This window comes from Spea bombifrons, chromosome 6, assembly GCF_027358695.1.
Source record: "Spea bombifrons isolate aSpeBom1 chromosome 6, aSpeBom1.2.pri, whole genome shotgun sequence".
NCBI classification, from domain to species: Eukaryota; Metazoa; Chordata; class Amphibia; order Anura; family Pelobatidae; genus Spea; species Spea bombifrons.
This window is the reverse complement of record NC_071092.1, coordinates 19,041,471-19,056,006: the sequence shown is the minus strand read 5'-3', so window position 1 is coordinate 19,056,006 and position 14,536 is coordinate 19,041,471. Positions and strand designations below refer to the sequence as shown.

Genomic DNA, 14,536 nt, shown 5'->3' with positions numbered 1-14,536 from the left:
GCTATGGGGGCCAAACATTTTCAGTAGTGGCTGCAGTGGTACCTAAATTACCCCATCCCCTTATTCTTGGACGTAATTTCCCGGCGTTTCAAAGCCTGATTCAAAACCCGTGGGAGTCTGTAGAGGAGAACCAGTTTTGTGTTTTCCCATTGGTACACCCAGATTTGTTTTGTAAAAGGCGCAAGACAAGACGTGAGAGAAGGGAAGATAAGCATAGGGGTACTGGGAACTTACAAATGGCTTTGATAAATGAAGGTGTGACACCTTACAAGATCCGAGCACTAGTTCCAACCCTTCAACCGAAATACTGGTTGAACCCCAGGGCCAAACCCGAGAACAGCCTAATATTGTGGATTTGGACATTGGTTTAAATCAGTTTGGAAGGGAACAAGTCAATGATTTAACATTGCAAAATGCCCGTAACCAAATTGTAGAAGTTAATGGGACCATGGTCGATGGACAATCCAGAGACAGGTATCCTCATTTCATTCTTAGAAATGACCTACTTTATAGAGTGATCAGAGAGGAGGGGCAAGAACTTGAACAGCTCTTAGTACCAAGGTCCTTCAGGAGAAAGGTGTTGGAATTGGCCCATTCTCATTTGTTTGGGGGACATTTGGGGGTAGAAAAAACTCAGGAAAGGGTTTTAAGGCGATTTTTTTGGCCTGGGGTATATGAAGAGGTAAAGCGGTACTGTGCCTCATGCCCAGACTGCCAGCTAGCGACCCCAAAACCTCGTCTAAGAGCACCCCTAATCCCATTGCCAATTATTGAAACCCCTTTTGAGCGAATTGCTATGGATTTGGTGGGACCAATAGAAAAATCGGCTAAGGGTAATCAATATATTCTGGTCATATTGGATTATGCTACACGCTACCCAGAAGCTATTCCCCTCCGCAATACTGCCTCCAAAACCATAGCGAAAGAATTGCTTCAAGTATTTTCTCGGGTAGGGTTACCAAAAGAAATTTTAACTGACCAAGGTACCCCTTTTATGTCCCGACTAATGAAGGAGTTGTGTCATTTGTTACAAATAAAAGCTCTGAAGACATCTGTGTACCATCCTCAAACAGATGGGTTAGTTGAAAGATTCAATAGGACCCTGAAACACATGTTACGTAAAGTGGTTGATAGAGATGGGAAAAATTGGGACACTCTCCTACCGTACTTACTATTTGCTATTCGGGAGGTTCCCCAATCTTCTGTAGGATTTTCACCTTTTGAGCTCCTTTATGGTAGGCATCCAAGAGGTTTATTAGATATAGCGAAGGAGGAGTGGGAAGAACAAACGGTACCAGGACAGAATGTCATTCAGTATGTGGAGCAACTCAAGGGGCGCATTACACAAATTTCTCCTATAGTCAGAAAATATCTGGAGGAAGCTCAAAGAAGCCAACAGGTTATTTACAACCGCCAGGCTGCAGTACGTTCTTTCCAACCTGGGGACCGAGTTATGGTCCTTGTTCCCACTGCCGAAAGCAAGCTCTTGTCTCATTGGGAGGGCCCATATGAGATTATTGAACAAGTAGGCCCTGTAAACTATAAAGTTCGACAGCCTGATCGCAGGAAAGTCGAACAGATTTACCATATAAACCTGCTAAAACCCTGGAAGGATAGAGAAAGTAGTTTGGTTGCTATAGATAAATCCCCAGACCCAGATGTTAAAATATCTGCTGATCTCACCCCTGAACAGCAGAAGGAAGTTAAAGAAATGATATCAAGACATAAAGATGTCTTTTCTAGTATTCCTGGCAGAACTAGTGAAATCTGCCATGATATTATCACAGAACCAGGAGTTACAGTAAAAGTAAAGCCCTATAGAGTTCCCGAGGCAAAAAGGAGTGCAATACAAACAGAAGTAGCAAAAATGTTAGAACTGGGAGTCATTGAGGAATCACATAGCCAATGGTCTAGCCCCATAGTTCTAGTACCTAAGCCAGATGGGGCAGTTCGTTTTTGCAATGATTTTAGAAAACTTAATGAATGCTCTAAATTTGATGCCTATCCTATGCCTCGGGTTGATGAACTCATTGAGAAACTGGCACAGGCCAGATTCCTAAGTGTATTAGACCTTACAAAGGGTTATTGGCAGATCCCATTGACAGAAACTGCTAAAGAGAAAACTGCATTTGTGACCCCTGAAGGCCTGTACCAATATAGAGTTTTGCCATTTGGGCTTCATGGAGCCCCAGCAACCTTTCAGAGGTTAATGAATAAACTTCTAAGACCTCACTCCAATTATGCTTCTGCATACTTAGAAGATGTAGTCGTCTATAGCCGAGACTGGGACTCCCATTTGGGAAAGGTAGAAGCGGTTTTAAATAGTATTCGGAAAGCTGGTCTTACTGCTAATCCTGCCAAATGTTCTATTGGCTGTATGGAAGCCAAATATCTTGGTTATACTGTAGGGAGAGGACTGGTAAAACCTCAATTCACTAAGGCTGAGGCTATTGAACATTGGCCACGCCCTCTAAGAAAGAAACAGGTCAAAGCTTTCCTAGGAATAGTTGGCTATTATAGACGCTTCATACCCCACTTTGCCACTCGAGCTGCACCTCTCACTGATTTGATTAAAGCAAAGGCACCAGATACAGTGAGATGGAATGATGATGCAGAAAAAGCTTTTGCAGACTTGCGTACAGCTTTATGCAGGCACCCTGTTTTAGTAGCCCCGGATTTTAAGGAACATTTCTTTTTGCAAACGGATGCTTCTGATGTGGGCCTGGGGGCGGTATTATCTCAAATGATAGGAGAGGAAGAACATCCTGTGTTGTTTTTAAGTCGTAAGTTGTTGCCAAGGGAGCAGAAGTATATGCTACTGTAGAGAAGGAATGTTTGGCCATTAAGTGGGCAACTGAAACATTAAAATATTATTTGTTGGGCAGATCTTTTACCCTCATCACTGACCATGCTCCACTACAATGGATGCAGAACAACAAAGACAAGAATACTAAAGTCACACGTTGGTTCCTCTCTTTGCAACAGTTTAAATTTGTTGTGAAGCATAGGGCTGGGCTATTGCATGCCAATGCAGATGCATTGTCTAGGGTGCACAGTTTCTTGTCGAAGGCCGCTTCACACACCTGTGTTAAGCTGAGGGGGAGGGTATGTGGCAAAGTAATGGAGTCTGTCTACATAAGTGGCAGATTGGAACGCTCATTATTCCCAGCATGGGGAGGGTTAATTGCTGGAGGTCAGCAAGGTGAAGCCAATTAACCTGCACTCAGGTGCTTAAAGGGGCGGCCGTTAGAGGCATTAGTTGTCTGGGAGTAGGGTGAGAGGCAGGCAAGCCAGAGGCCCTCAGACTGTATCAAAAGGATTTGTTTTTGTTTTGGTTTATTTACACTATGAAGTGCATTGCTGTGGACTGTACAATTCTGCAATAAACCACATCTTGCTTTTATTCTGCTGGTGTTCGGAGTTTCTTGTTTTGATCGAGCCATCCTGCCACAATACCAATCCACACATATACACCAATCCACACATATACACCAATCCACACATATACTCATGCACACATATACTAATCCATACACACATACACCAATCCACTCTCACTCTCACTGAATGCTTTCCTACCTTTCCTCTTTTCTCCTTACAGCTTCTTTTCCTCCTCTTCGCTCCTCTTCTTCAGTTCTTCTGTCCTCTCTGTCTTCTTCCGGGTCAGAGGGCACGGACAGCGGTGGGCGCGGCTTCAGTGCTGTGCGCCGGGATCTGACCGGCGCACAGCAGCTGTTGCCGCGCGGATCACAAGGGAGCGATATCGGAGGTCTTTAACAGACCTCCGGCTCCCTTGAGCGATTTTAAGCCGGGTTCAAGGGAGATCCTTGCGAGCCTGCTCCTCCAGCGGCGGACATTACTGTCCGTCTCTGGAGGGGTGCCGGGTGCCCCCCGATGAGCGGCACCCGGTGCGGACCGCTCCCCCCCCGCTAGGTACGCTACTGGAGGCAGCGGACCCCGCGGCGGCGGCGGACCCCTCGGCGGCGCCCCCTGGAGTGTGGCGCCCTGTGCGGTCGCACAGGTCGCACACCCCAAAGGCTTTTGCCAAATTAAAGACACTGTTTGCATCTGCCCCAGCCCCAGGTGGACGCATAAGAAGTTGGAGCAGGGACTATACTGTCAAAGAGGAAGAGTTACGATGGACCACTACATCCTTGTGGGTATTTTTCTAAGAAATTAGGATGTAGGGAATCGAGAAATTCTGGCAATCATTCTTGCCCTTGAAGAAAGGAGACAGCTACTGGAAGGTTCACACAACCCCGTAACAATCCTTACGGACCACAAGAACCTACAATATATCAGCGAGGCCAAAAGACCTAATCCACGCCAGGCCCGTCGGGCTCTTCTTTTGTCCAGATTCAATTATATAATTTCATATCGTCCAGGATCGAAAAACTCGAACCAGACCTTCTTAGGGAGAAAACTATTGTCCCTACACACCATATTATCACAACCCTTACCACCCATGCATGGGTTTGTCTGGTGTTTGGGGTTAAAAGGCCACATTTGGGAAGTGCGCTTCCCCCCCCCCATTTTGGTCAGTCTGTGTCTATGCCCTGTATTTGAGCCTGGCCACTCCAATTTACCCCATCAAACCCATTAATTATTTTTTTTTAATTAGACACCCATTTGGTATTTGAAATGCTTTTACTTTAACTCTTTCCATGTCAAGATTTTTTGGAAGATACAGCGCTAATTTTAGCACTTGCTCATAATAATAAACTTTATATTTCTTATTTCTTTATTTTATTCCTTTTGGATTTGTTTTACATTTTGCTGGAACTGGATGGTTTCCCTGATGCATAATTATTTTTAAATGTTATCACGCTTTTTTCCCCCATATTTTGTGTATTATTTTTTAAATATTTTACTAATCACATTCAACCACTGACTTGCATGGTTGAATGCAGTACCTGTATTCAACCTGCAAGTAGAGCCAGAGTTCTCTAGAGGGTCTGGAGACCCTCTGGTGAACTTTTCCAACTTTGGGGTGAGTGTTTGGTGTTGCTGAATGCCTTGTGATCGAGGCATTTCAGCGACACCATTGAAGTTTAGGAGGCTTGCTTGACCATTCTATATTATTCTGTTGCTAATATTTGCCTGTTCCTAACGACGCTGATTTCTCCATTCCTGACCCGGCTTGTTTGACCATTATTATTGGGACTGTGTTCGTTACCGGTGCAATCACTGCATACTGGGTTCCTCACTTGAATGCCACGTTACACCCCACTACTCTGGAAACGACAAGATCCTCCTCTATTTGCCATCAGGATGGAAAATTGGACGAATGCAGACAAATGGAACAGCTTATTTGGAATACTAAGGAATAGTTTGAAAGATATACAAAAACTCGGCTTCATTGGCTAGAGTACATGTCATTCAAATAGACCCAAGTGTTAGCCTCCACTCCACTGATGTGATCTTTTTGTAGAGTCAGCCTATAGTCATAGGCAACTGAGACCCAGCCTTGTTTTGAAATAGTGAAGGGAAAACGTGTGGTAAGCCATTGTGTAATGCTTACAGATATGGTTCCATAGGACCATTGACCAATTACAAAAGCTTTGATTAACTTCTTAACCTTGCTGACTGACCAACAGACTTGGACTAAAACACCCATCTCCTCTGACCTCCAAAATTAAAAGTTGCACACCTCCCAAAGCATTTTGGAGGTCAGAGGAGAAGGGTATTTTAGTCCAAGTCTGTTCAAGAGCAAAGAAAGGGAGCAAAGAAAGGGAGAAAAAGAAGAAAGGGGGTTAAAAGGAAAAGAAGGGGTGAAGGAAATGGGAGTAAAGATAAAAAGAGAGAGAAATCAAGAGGGAGAGAGAAAAAGAAAGTGGAGGAGAAGATGGATAGAGAGAACACCAGAAAATACACACAAACAGAGGATGCTTACTTAAAAAACAAGTTATATACATTGACCAGAAGAAGTATTACTTTAGAAATATTAACAAGGAAGGTATGTGAATGCTGGAAACAAATTACCTCTATAGAATTCAGCAGTTTTTTCCAATTCTTCTAGTTTTTTCACCAAACCATCTGAAGAAAAAAAATTCTTATGAATTTTTTTTTTTTTTAAAAAGGCATTTCAAACATTTCTTCACTTTTACAGATATTTACATTATAAACAGCAAGTACATACTGGTAAAAATAGATGCTTGGATTTGCTTGGATTTGGAAACCTGTATAATTTTCTAACATATTCTAGGTTATTTTTTTTTTAACCTTAAACCTAACCCTAATTCCCAAACTACACAATATAAACTATAATTGTGATAACCCTGGATCAGGTGAACACTTTCTTGTTATTCTCTTTTTCTCTCCAGCTCACGATCACAACGAGCAAGAGAATGACAGAGAACAGAGTTAAAGGCATTGCTTTTGTCATCTGACCATATCCATGCATGAGCAGGGAATTTGCTGTAGACTGACTGCATAGGTCTTGTAGCGGTCAGCAATAGTTGTGCACCAGCGATCGGGCTGACGAGGGAGTAGTCATGGTTTGTAGGTCTTACAGAGTCATCTTCCCATGATGTTACTGGTACATAATTGGTCATGAAAGGGTTAAAAGGGCTGTGCAAAGAGCAGGAGGTCATTAATTCAGATTAAAAAAAGGAAATTTTGCCTAACGCGTTTTTACGTTATAATCAGAATGATATTTTGAATTAACCCCTTACTGACCTTTGCCAGTTCTGAACCGTCATTAAATTAAATAAGCTTAGAAAGCGATCAACGATCACTTTCCTCGCTTAAACAGCATTGCTGTAATGCCTCGATGTCGAGGCATTCAGTAACACCGAGATCGGCATCAGGGGCCATGTCTGGCCCCTCCCCAGGGCGTCAACATCCGCCATAGCTCCTAAACTTCAATGGTGTTGCTGGAACACCAAACACTTTGGTCATCCCAAGACGGCGGCCGCCCTGTAAAAAAAACAATGAAGTTGAAAAAGTCTCCAGACCCTCTAGAGAACTATGCAAGTCAATGGAGCCCTGCTTTCTAACCACAATGTGATTAGTAAAATATTCAAAAAATATATAAATAAAAATGGCAAAAAAATGCTAAAAAAAAAAACAACAGCAATGCGTACTGGGATAGGCACTACCGAGATAGGCACGACCATCAGAAGGCAATGGCTATGAGTTAGAGAGTCTCTTGAATAGGCACAGTTTTGGCATTAATTAGGGATTTCCCGCCAAGTTTTCAAAATGCCATTACGTCACTTCTTGCATGGCCATCTTGTGTGTGGCGATTTCGTAATCTCCCAATATAAGTCTATGTAGTACCTGCCGGCGCCACTAGGCGGTGTGAAGACGAACGAGTCCGGACTCCAGAGCAGGACCTGTCTCCCGGCTGTAGCTGCTGGGAACACAGCGTGGAGGAGGGAGGTGTCCCTCGTCGTGGCAGCGGCTGCTTCTGCTGTGCAGAGGCGGGGGGTCTCCCCCTTCTTCGCGGCAGCTGCTGTGTAGAGGCAGGGGGTCTCCCCCTTCTTCGCAGCGGCTGCTGTGTGGAGGCAGGGGGTCCTCCTCTCCCTCGTAGCGGCTGTGGTTGCCGTGCTGAGGTGGGGGGTCTCCCCCTTCTTCGCGGCGGCTGCGGGTAAATTGAATTAGCCGGCTTCAAAGATGTTCCAAAGACGAGATAGAGGCGGAATGACCAAATGACCACCTGAATTACGCATGTCCCAAAAGTAGCCTTTTACCAGCCAAACAATCGTGTGGGGTATCACCATACTCAGGAGACGTTGTTGAACACATATTGGGGTGTTGTTTGACAGTGACATATACCAGGACCTTTATATTTATAATTAAATTACAAGTCATGTGGGGAAAAATATATGGTTTGATGGGGATTTTTCAAAAATATATGGTTTGATGGGGATTAATTGAGTTAATTCAAAGATGTTCCAAAGAGGAGATGGAGGCAGAATGACCAGATTTGGAAAAAAAAGGTTTGGAAATCATAAAACGCTGCTTGTACTTATTGCCCAATAACTTACAAAAAACAGCAAAAAAAACATTAAAACATTGGGTATTTCTAAACTCAGGACAAATAGTAGAATCTATTTAGCTAGTTTTTTTACTTCCTTTTGTAGGTGAGTAAAAGATTTTTCAAAGAAAAGTCATAAAAGGTGTTTTTTTTTCAAATTTTCACCATGTTTTATAATTTTTTTTTATAGTAAATAAGATGATATGTGGGTACACTAAATGGGTGAGGAGAAAATTACAGCTGAACACAAGCACCGCAAGAGTGTTAAAACAGCCTTGGTCCCGCAGGGTACAAAAAGAAAAAATGAGCCCGGTCCTTAAGGGGTTAAAGAAGGTATTTTTCCCCTTTTGAGGCACAACTGAAAGTCGCTTCAACATAGGGTTTTGGCTTCTCCTGGATCATGAGTGAGGTTGAACTTGCTGGGACTTGTCGTGTCTCTTTTTAGCCTAAATTATTATATAACCCCTTGTAGTGCATTTTAATAATATGACTCCTGGGTCCGGTCACGACAGGGTTAATTAGTTAAGTATAGTCATATGTCTTGTGACTTAGGCATCAGGTTTCAACATGTACAGACCACTGTGCTGAATAGATAAGGAAACGCCCAGGCACATAAGAACAAAATGGCGAAGGACCTCTGTTTAGGGTGTCTGGACAGCATCATAAGATGGAGGGCTAGCCTTCGTCACAGAACAGAAGCCACCTAGAGATAACACCATGACGTAAAGACACTTGTCCCTGGAGGATTCTGTAAAGACCCCACAACGGCTATAAAAACCCACGGCCGCGACCACAATCTTTGGAACCTCACCTGCGGTGTTTGCAAGAACGTGCACGGACAGCCCAGGACGGATCCAGGGATCCTTGCGTCCGAGACATTTGGCTCTTCGAAAAGACCGTTCCCTGCTGAGTTGCGAGTTAATCAGCTAGAGTGATAACTACTTGGCTTGGTGATGTATTACTGTATTGACATTTGACACTATAGCATTAATTGCTGTGATATTGATTGATTGATTGCTTAACCCGTTTTAGACACACATATATACATACATATAAGTTTGCATTGACAACTATTTTCTATCTGCTGTAGTAAGAGTTCTATATTAAAGTTTTGCTTGATCAAATTGCTGTGTGTTGCGCTGTCATTCCGTATCCTCATTGATTGGGAAACACACCCCTATTTGGGGTGCGCCATGCCAATGTAATAATGACATATGCTTAGAATTTGTTATTATACCCCTGGCTTATATTTGTGCAGACTCTATTCATTTATATGCTCAATGATATTTGATGAGACAAAGCTGTATGGATTCAGTAGAGTATACACATAGAAAGATGGATGCTTCCACTCACGACCTGAACAGGGCCTCAGCTTTTGTAAGATATACACTGTAATTTGAATAAAGTACAGAAATCACCAGGGCCCAAACTCGTTTGTCTAGTACCACTAAACTTTAAAAAAAATATATCATTGGGAAATGAAAACGTAGAAGCAAAATAATAATGATGATCATCATCATAATCATAACGGTTGCATTGGTCCTGGTCATTACTGAGACACAAGCCCAAGCTCCCAGATGATCATGTTACAATTAGGCAGCTTTAGAAAGTGGGGTTTCTCAGATACATTGTTCTGCAAAAAAAAATCCATATGTAAATAAAAAGGGTAATAAAAGGGTAGATTCTTTCAAATAAGCTAAACATCATTTTAAATGCTTAGGGCATCTAAATATAACAAGGTAATGAGTTGTAGGATAGAAAACATTACCATTACACAAGATGGCTCTACTTAAACCAAGAGCATCTGCTGTGCCCGAGCTCATGTTCTCCACAAGTCTGTGCTTAACTTTCTTCAATACTATGTAAAGATATAAAGAATACAGTGAGATACAATTAATAATAAAATTGCGCAGAGAAAAGGCAGTAAACATTTAAAGAATAATGTCTGTGAAATTCTAACAAACAAAAATGATCTTACCAATATCCAGAGACTTTCCCTGCTTAGGATCCGCTTGTAATTTGTTGTAATTAATGGTTACTTCCCCCTAGTAAGATAAAAATATTGAATATGATTTTTGTTTTCTTTTGGATGTTATTTTACAAACTCACCTGCATCTCCCTCCTTCATTACACGGTAGGGTGCGCTTGGGTCAAAAAAAGCTTCGGCAAGGACATTTGTTGGTCCATTACCCACATAATTACCCACGTACTGGGTGCTTCCATAGTGATCTCTCTCATTATGATCCACTTGAAAAGGCCAGTTATAGTCCACTCTCCTTTATTAACCATTCTCTAAATATCCTCATCGAATATCTTGGCGAGAGGTTAAGGCTTAAGCCATGTGATGTTAATTTTAAAATAAGAATGGAGTTTTCCAGTCTTCTTAGACAGGTGTTGGATGGGTTCTCTTCTGCAGGGTATTCTTTTAATCCCTTAACCACTATGGATATCAGCTTAATACAAAGGTATCCGCTTAATATAAAGCTAAGCTTAAAAAGGCAAAACACATCAGAAATGAGTGATTAAACATTTCTAGATATAAAAGTGAAAGAAGAAGAAGTAAACAAGGAATGATTAAAAGTGATAAGTGGAGCAGATCTAAAGTGAAAAATTTAAATCCAAGAAATACATATTGGGAAGTGTATTTTATTTTAAACGCTCAGACAAAAAACAAAACAATGAAAAGGAACCAAAACAAAATGCTTATAGTGTAGTAGTTATTGTAAATAAAATATATTTATAAGTAAAAACCAGCAGGATGGCCTCTTACTCAAATTTGTAGGCATAGGCGTTTAAAAAAAGCGCTAACTGAAAATGAAAAAAATCCCCCTGGGAGACCTATTGTCTCTAGGATGGATCCGATTACCTCTAGTTTGTCAGAATACATAAATCAACTACTACAACCAGTAGTTATTAAACATAAATCTTATTTAAAATTTACAGGGTAATATTGCGGGCCTTGGAATAAATTGAATGGCAATCCAATTATTTGTTAGTCACTAGTGATGTGAGCAATTTATACACCATTATAGAACATGAAAAAGGGTGCACTTCAGTGAGATCTATGTTGAATCAAGACAATTCTCTATTGATAGAACAGGTTGACTATATAATTGAAGGAATTACTTAATTATTTTTGGTTTCAGGAGGAGTTTTTTCTTTAAAAAAGAAGAGGTACCACCATGGGCACAACGTTTGCTCCTAGTTATGCCAATTTATTTATGGCAAAATTTTTATTCTAACCACGAAAGTCAAACCTGGTATCATATTGGTTTATATATATATTTACACGACCTGTTCATTATATGGAAGGGTTCCAGAGACATTTTAGAAGCATTTTTTGCCAACTTAAATAATAAATGGGGCATAAAATTAATGACAAATATAAGTAATTTTGGGGTTGATTTTTTGGAACAAAATATTTATATAGATGAAAGTAAAATTAAGACAGACTTATTTATTTATTTATTTTTTAAAGTAGGCACACGTAGCTATATTATACAAGAAACAAAAACTGTCTGTGCTTCTTACCCTAATAAAGTTGGCAACAAATATATAAACTAGGGCTGCAACTAACGATTATTTTAATAATCGATTAATCGGCCGATTATTTTTTCGATTAATCGATTAATCGGATAAAAAAAAACAATATGCAAATTTTTCGTTTATTTAAAAGAATTTAATGAACTGGATGTTAAAAAACAACTTAAAATTTACATTAACATTCTTATTTTGTTATGATGTAATAAAAAACAATATTTTCAAAGTACAAGAACCCAAACACAATATTTATGAAACAAAATAACCCCAAACATTCTGAAAAGAGGTGGACTATTACTGTTCAAGAAACTTTGCCCCAGCACTTTGCACTTTGCACCCAGCACTTTGCACCCAGCACTTTGCACCCAGCACTTTGCACCCAGCACTTTGCACCCAGCCCTGGCACTTTGCACCCAGCACTTTGCACCCAGCACTTTGCCCCAGCCCTGGCACTTTGCATCCAGCACTTTGCACCCAGCATTCAGCACTTTGCACCAGCACTTTGCACTTTGCACCCAGCCCTGGCACTTTGCACCCAGCACTTTGCACCCAGCCCTGGCACTTTGCACCCAGCACTGGCACTTTGCACCCAGCACTTTGCACTGTGCCCCTGCACCCAGTCTCTAACTCTGCCCTGCACCCAGCCCTGCCCCCACATTCTGCCCTGCCCCCACACTCACACTCTGCCCTGCACCCACTCTGCCCTGCACCCACACTCACACCCTGCCCTGCATCCCCACCCCCACTCTGCCCTGCACCCAGTCTCCCACTCTGCTCTGCACCCACACTCACACCCTGCATCCCCACCCCCACTCTGCCCTGCACCCAGTCTCCTGCCCTGCACCCCCCACCCCCACTCTGCCCTGCACCCCCACCCCCACTCTGCCCTGCACCCCCACCCTGCCCTGCACCCACACTCACGAACCGCTCTGTGCGAATGGAGCCACTCGCACAGAGCGAACCGCTCTGTGCGAATGGAGCCACTCGCACAGAGCGAACCGCTCTGTGCGAATGGAGCCACTCGCACAGAGCGAACCGCTCTGTGCGAATGGAGCCACTCGCACAGAGCGAACCGCTCTGTGCGAATGGAGCCACTCGCACAGAGCGAACCGCTCTGTGCGAATGGAGCCACTCGCACAGAGCGAACCGCTCTGTGCGAGTGGAGCCACTCGCACAGAGCGAACCGCTCTGTGCGAGTGGCTCCATTCGCACAGAGCGATTCGCTCTGTGCGAGTGGCTCTGTGCGATCCGTGCACATAGACATGAAGAATACTTACCTCCGGAACGCGTCACATCCGTCACGTAGCTAAAAGAAGGCGGAGACTGCAGAGCGTGTAGCAGAAGCGGGGAACGCTCGCGGAGGTAAGTAAAAGGAGCCGAGTGCTCCAACAACGAATTGATCACTCGATTAATCGATAACGGAAATCGTTATCGATGATTTCCGTTATCGATTATTATCGATTTTATCGATTCGTTGTTTCAGCTCTAATATAAACATAATATAAATGAGAGGTTTTGGTTATATGAATTGGCCAAAGCATAATTAAGCTCACCCGCCACGTCAAGGCACACTCTCAATAGGGTGAGAACCTACTCTCACCTCCTACATAGTGGTCACACAAAGCAGTTTATACTGCTACCAAAACCTTATTAATGTGTTGGGGGAGGTGCAATTAAACCTCCTCCCCATTAACCCCTGGACAGCAAGCTGCAACCAGACTGATGAGGAGCCAACAACCTCAAATATGTGCAAACAGGGAAAAGAAAAAGTGTCGGTGCGCTAAGCTAGTCTCAGGCTCAAATAATACAAATGTGTAATACGAGGCCTACCAAACAGGTGTAAGCATGCTGCAAGAAACAGTGTATTGGCTGTACAATGTATACAAGAAACAAAAACTGTCTGCGCTTCTTACCCTAATAAAGTTGGCAACAAATATATAAACATAATATAAATGAGAGGTAGGCCTCGTATTACACATTTGTATTATTTGAGCCTGAGACTAGCTTAGCGCACCGACACTTTTTCTTTTCCCGAGAGGGTTAGAATTTTTGGGTATCCAATAGAAAATAAAATCATGGCGAGGGGGAAAATTTGATAAAAAAGATAAACCTTTTTTTTGTGTGTAGCCGTGATAGACGCAGAGGAGATAGAGGGGGATGCCAAGCAGTCGCTCAGGAATAAGTGTTCAGCAGCCTCTGTCTTGGCCTCTGACGTCATATTCCGGCACTCAGCAGTGAAGTAGCATGCACCGCGGCAGAGCAGTGAGACAGAGGCCTTGCACACCCACTGCAGGACTTCTGCAAGGTAAGTAAACTACAAAGGGGGGAGAGGGGGTACATAGTGAGGAGGGGGTAGATAGTGAGAAGGGAGGGAGATGGGGTAGATAGTGAGGAGGGGGGTAGATAGTAAGGAGGGGTACATAGTAAGGAGGGGGTAGATAGCAAGGAGGGGGAGAGAGGGGGTAGATAGTGAGATGGGGTAGACAGTGAGAATGGAGGGAGAGGGGATAGATAGTGAGAGGGGGTAGATCATTTGCGTGAAAGAATAAATGATTGTGTGAATGAAAGTGTGAATTAGTGAGTGACTGTAAAAGTGTGTGTGTATCATAGCCTTGGGGACCAAGATGGCACAGGCAGGGTGGTTATGGGACAAAGATAGCACAGGTAGCGTGTTTATGGGACAAAGATGGCACAGGGTGGGCTGTTTGGGGACAAAGATGTTGTACGCTGGGCTGTTTGGGGACAATGTTGACTCCTGCTGGGATGTTTGGGCACAAAGATGGCATGTCCTATGTGTAATTTGAGTGCTGGTCAGGTTCTTTGTGGTCAGTGTGGATACCAATGCTGGCCTTTGGGGTGTGAAACCTGTGATCTATGATTGTAATTTAGGGGGTTTATCTAAACTTTTAATTGAGCTATACCTGTAAAGCTGTGTTTTTTGTGTTACTCTGTTGATCTATGTCTGCTATGCTATGTTTCCATGCATTATTAATATACTTGCAAATACAGGGTTTG

The 14,536-nt window shown here is 42.8% G+C and overlaps 1 protein-coding gene across 1 annotated transcript in view; it reads right to left on the bottom strand.

Moving 5' to 3' along the window:
• Positions 1–14,536, bottom strand: part of PICK1 (protein interacting with PRKCA 1) — a 229,232-nt gene that overhangs the window by 89,561 nt on the left and 125,135 nt on the right. The window contains exons 5-7 of the mRNA XM_053469072.1: positions 9,960–10,026; positions 9,750–9,839; positions 5,983–6,036 (exon numbers count right to left, since the gene is read on the bottom strand). Coding sequence (XP_053325047.1) covers positions 5,983–6,036; positions 9,750–9,839; positions 9,960–10,026 — 211 coding nt within the window. The remainder of the gene's footprint in view (positions 1–5,982; positions 6,037–9,749; positions 9,840–9,959; positions 10,027–14,536) is intronic.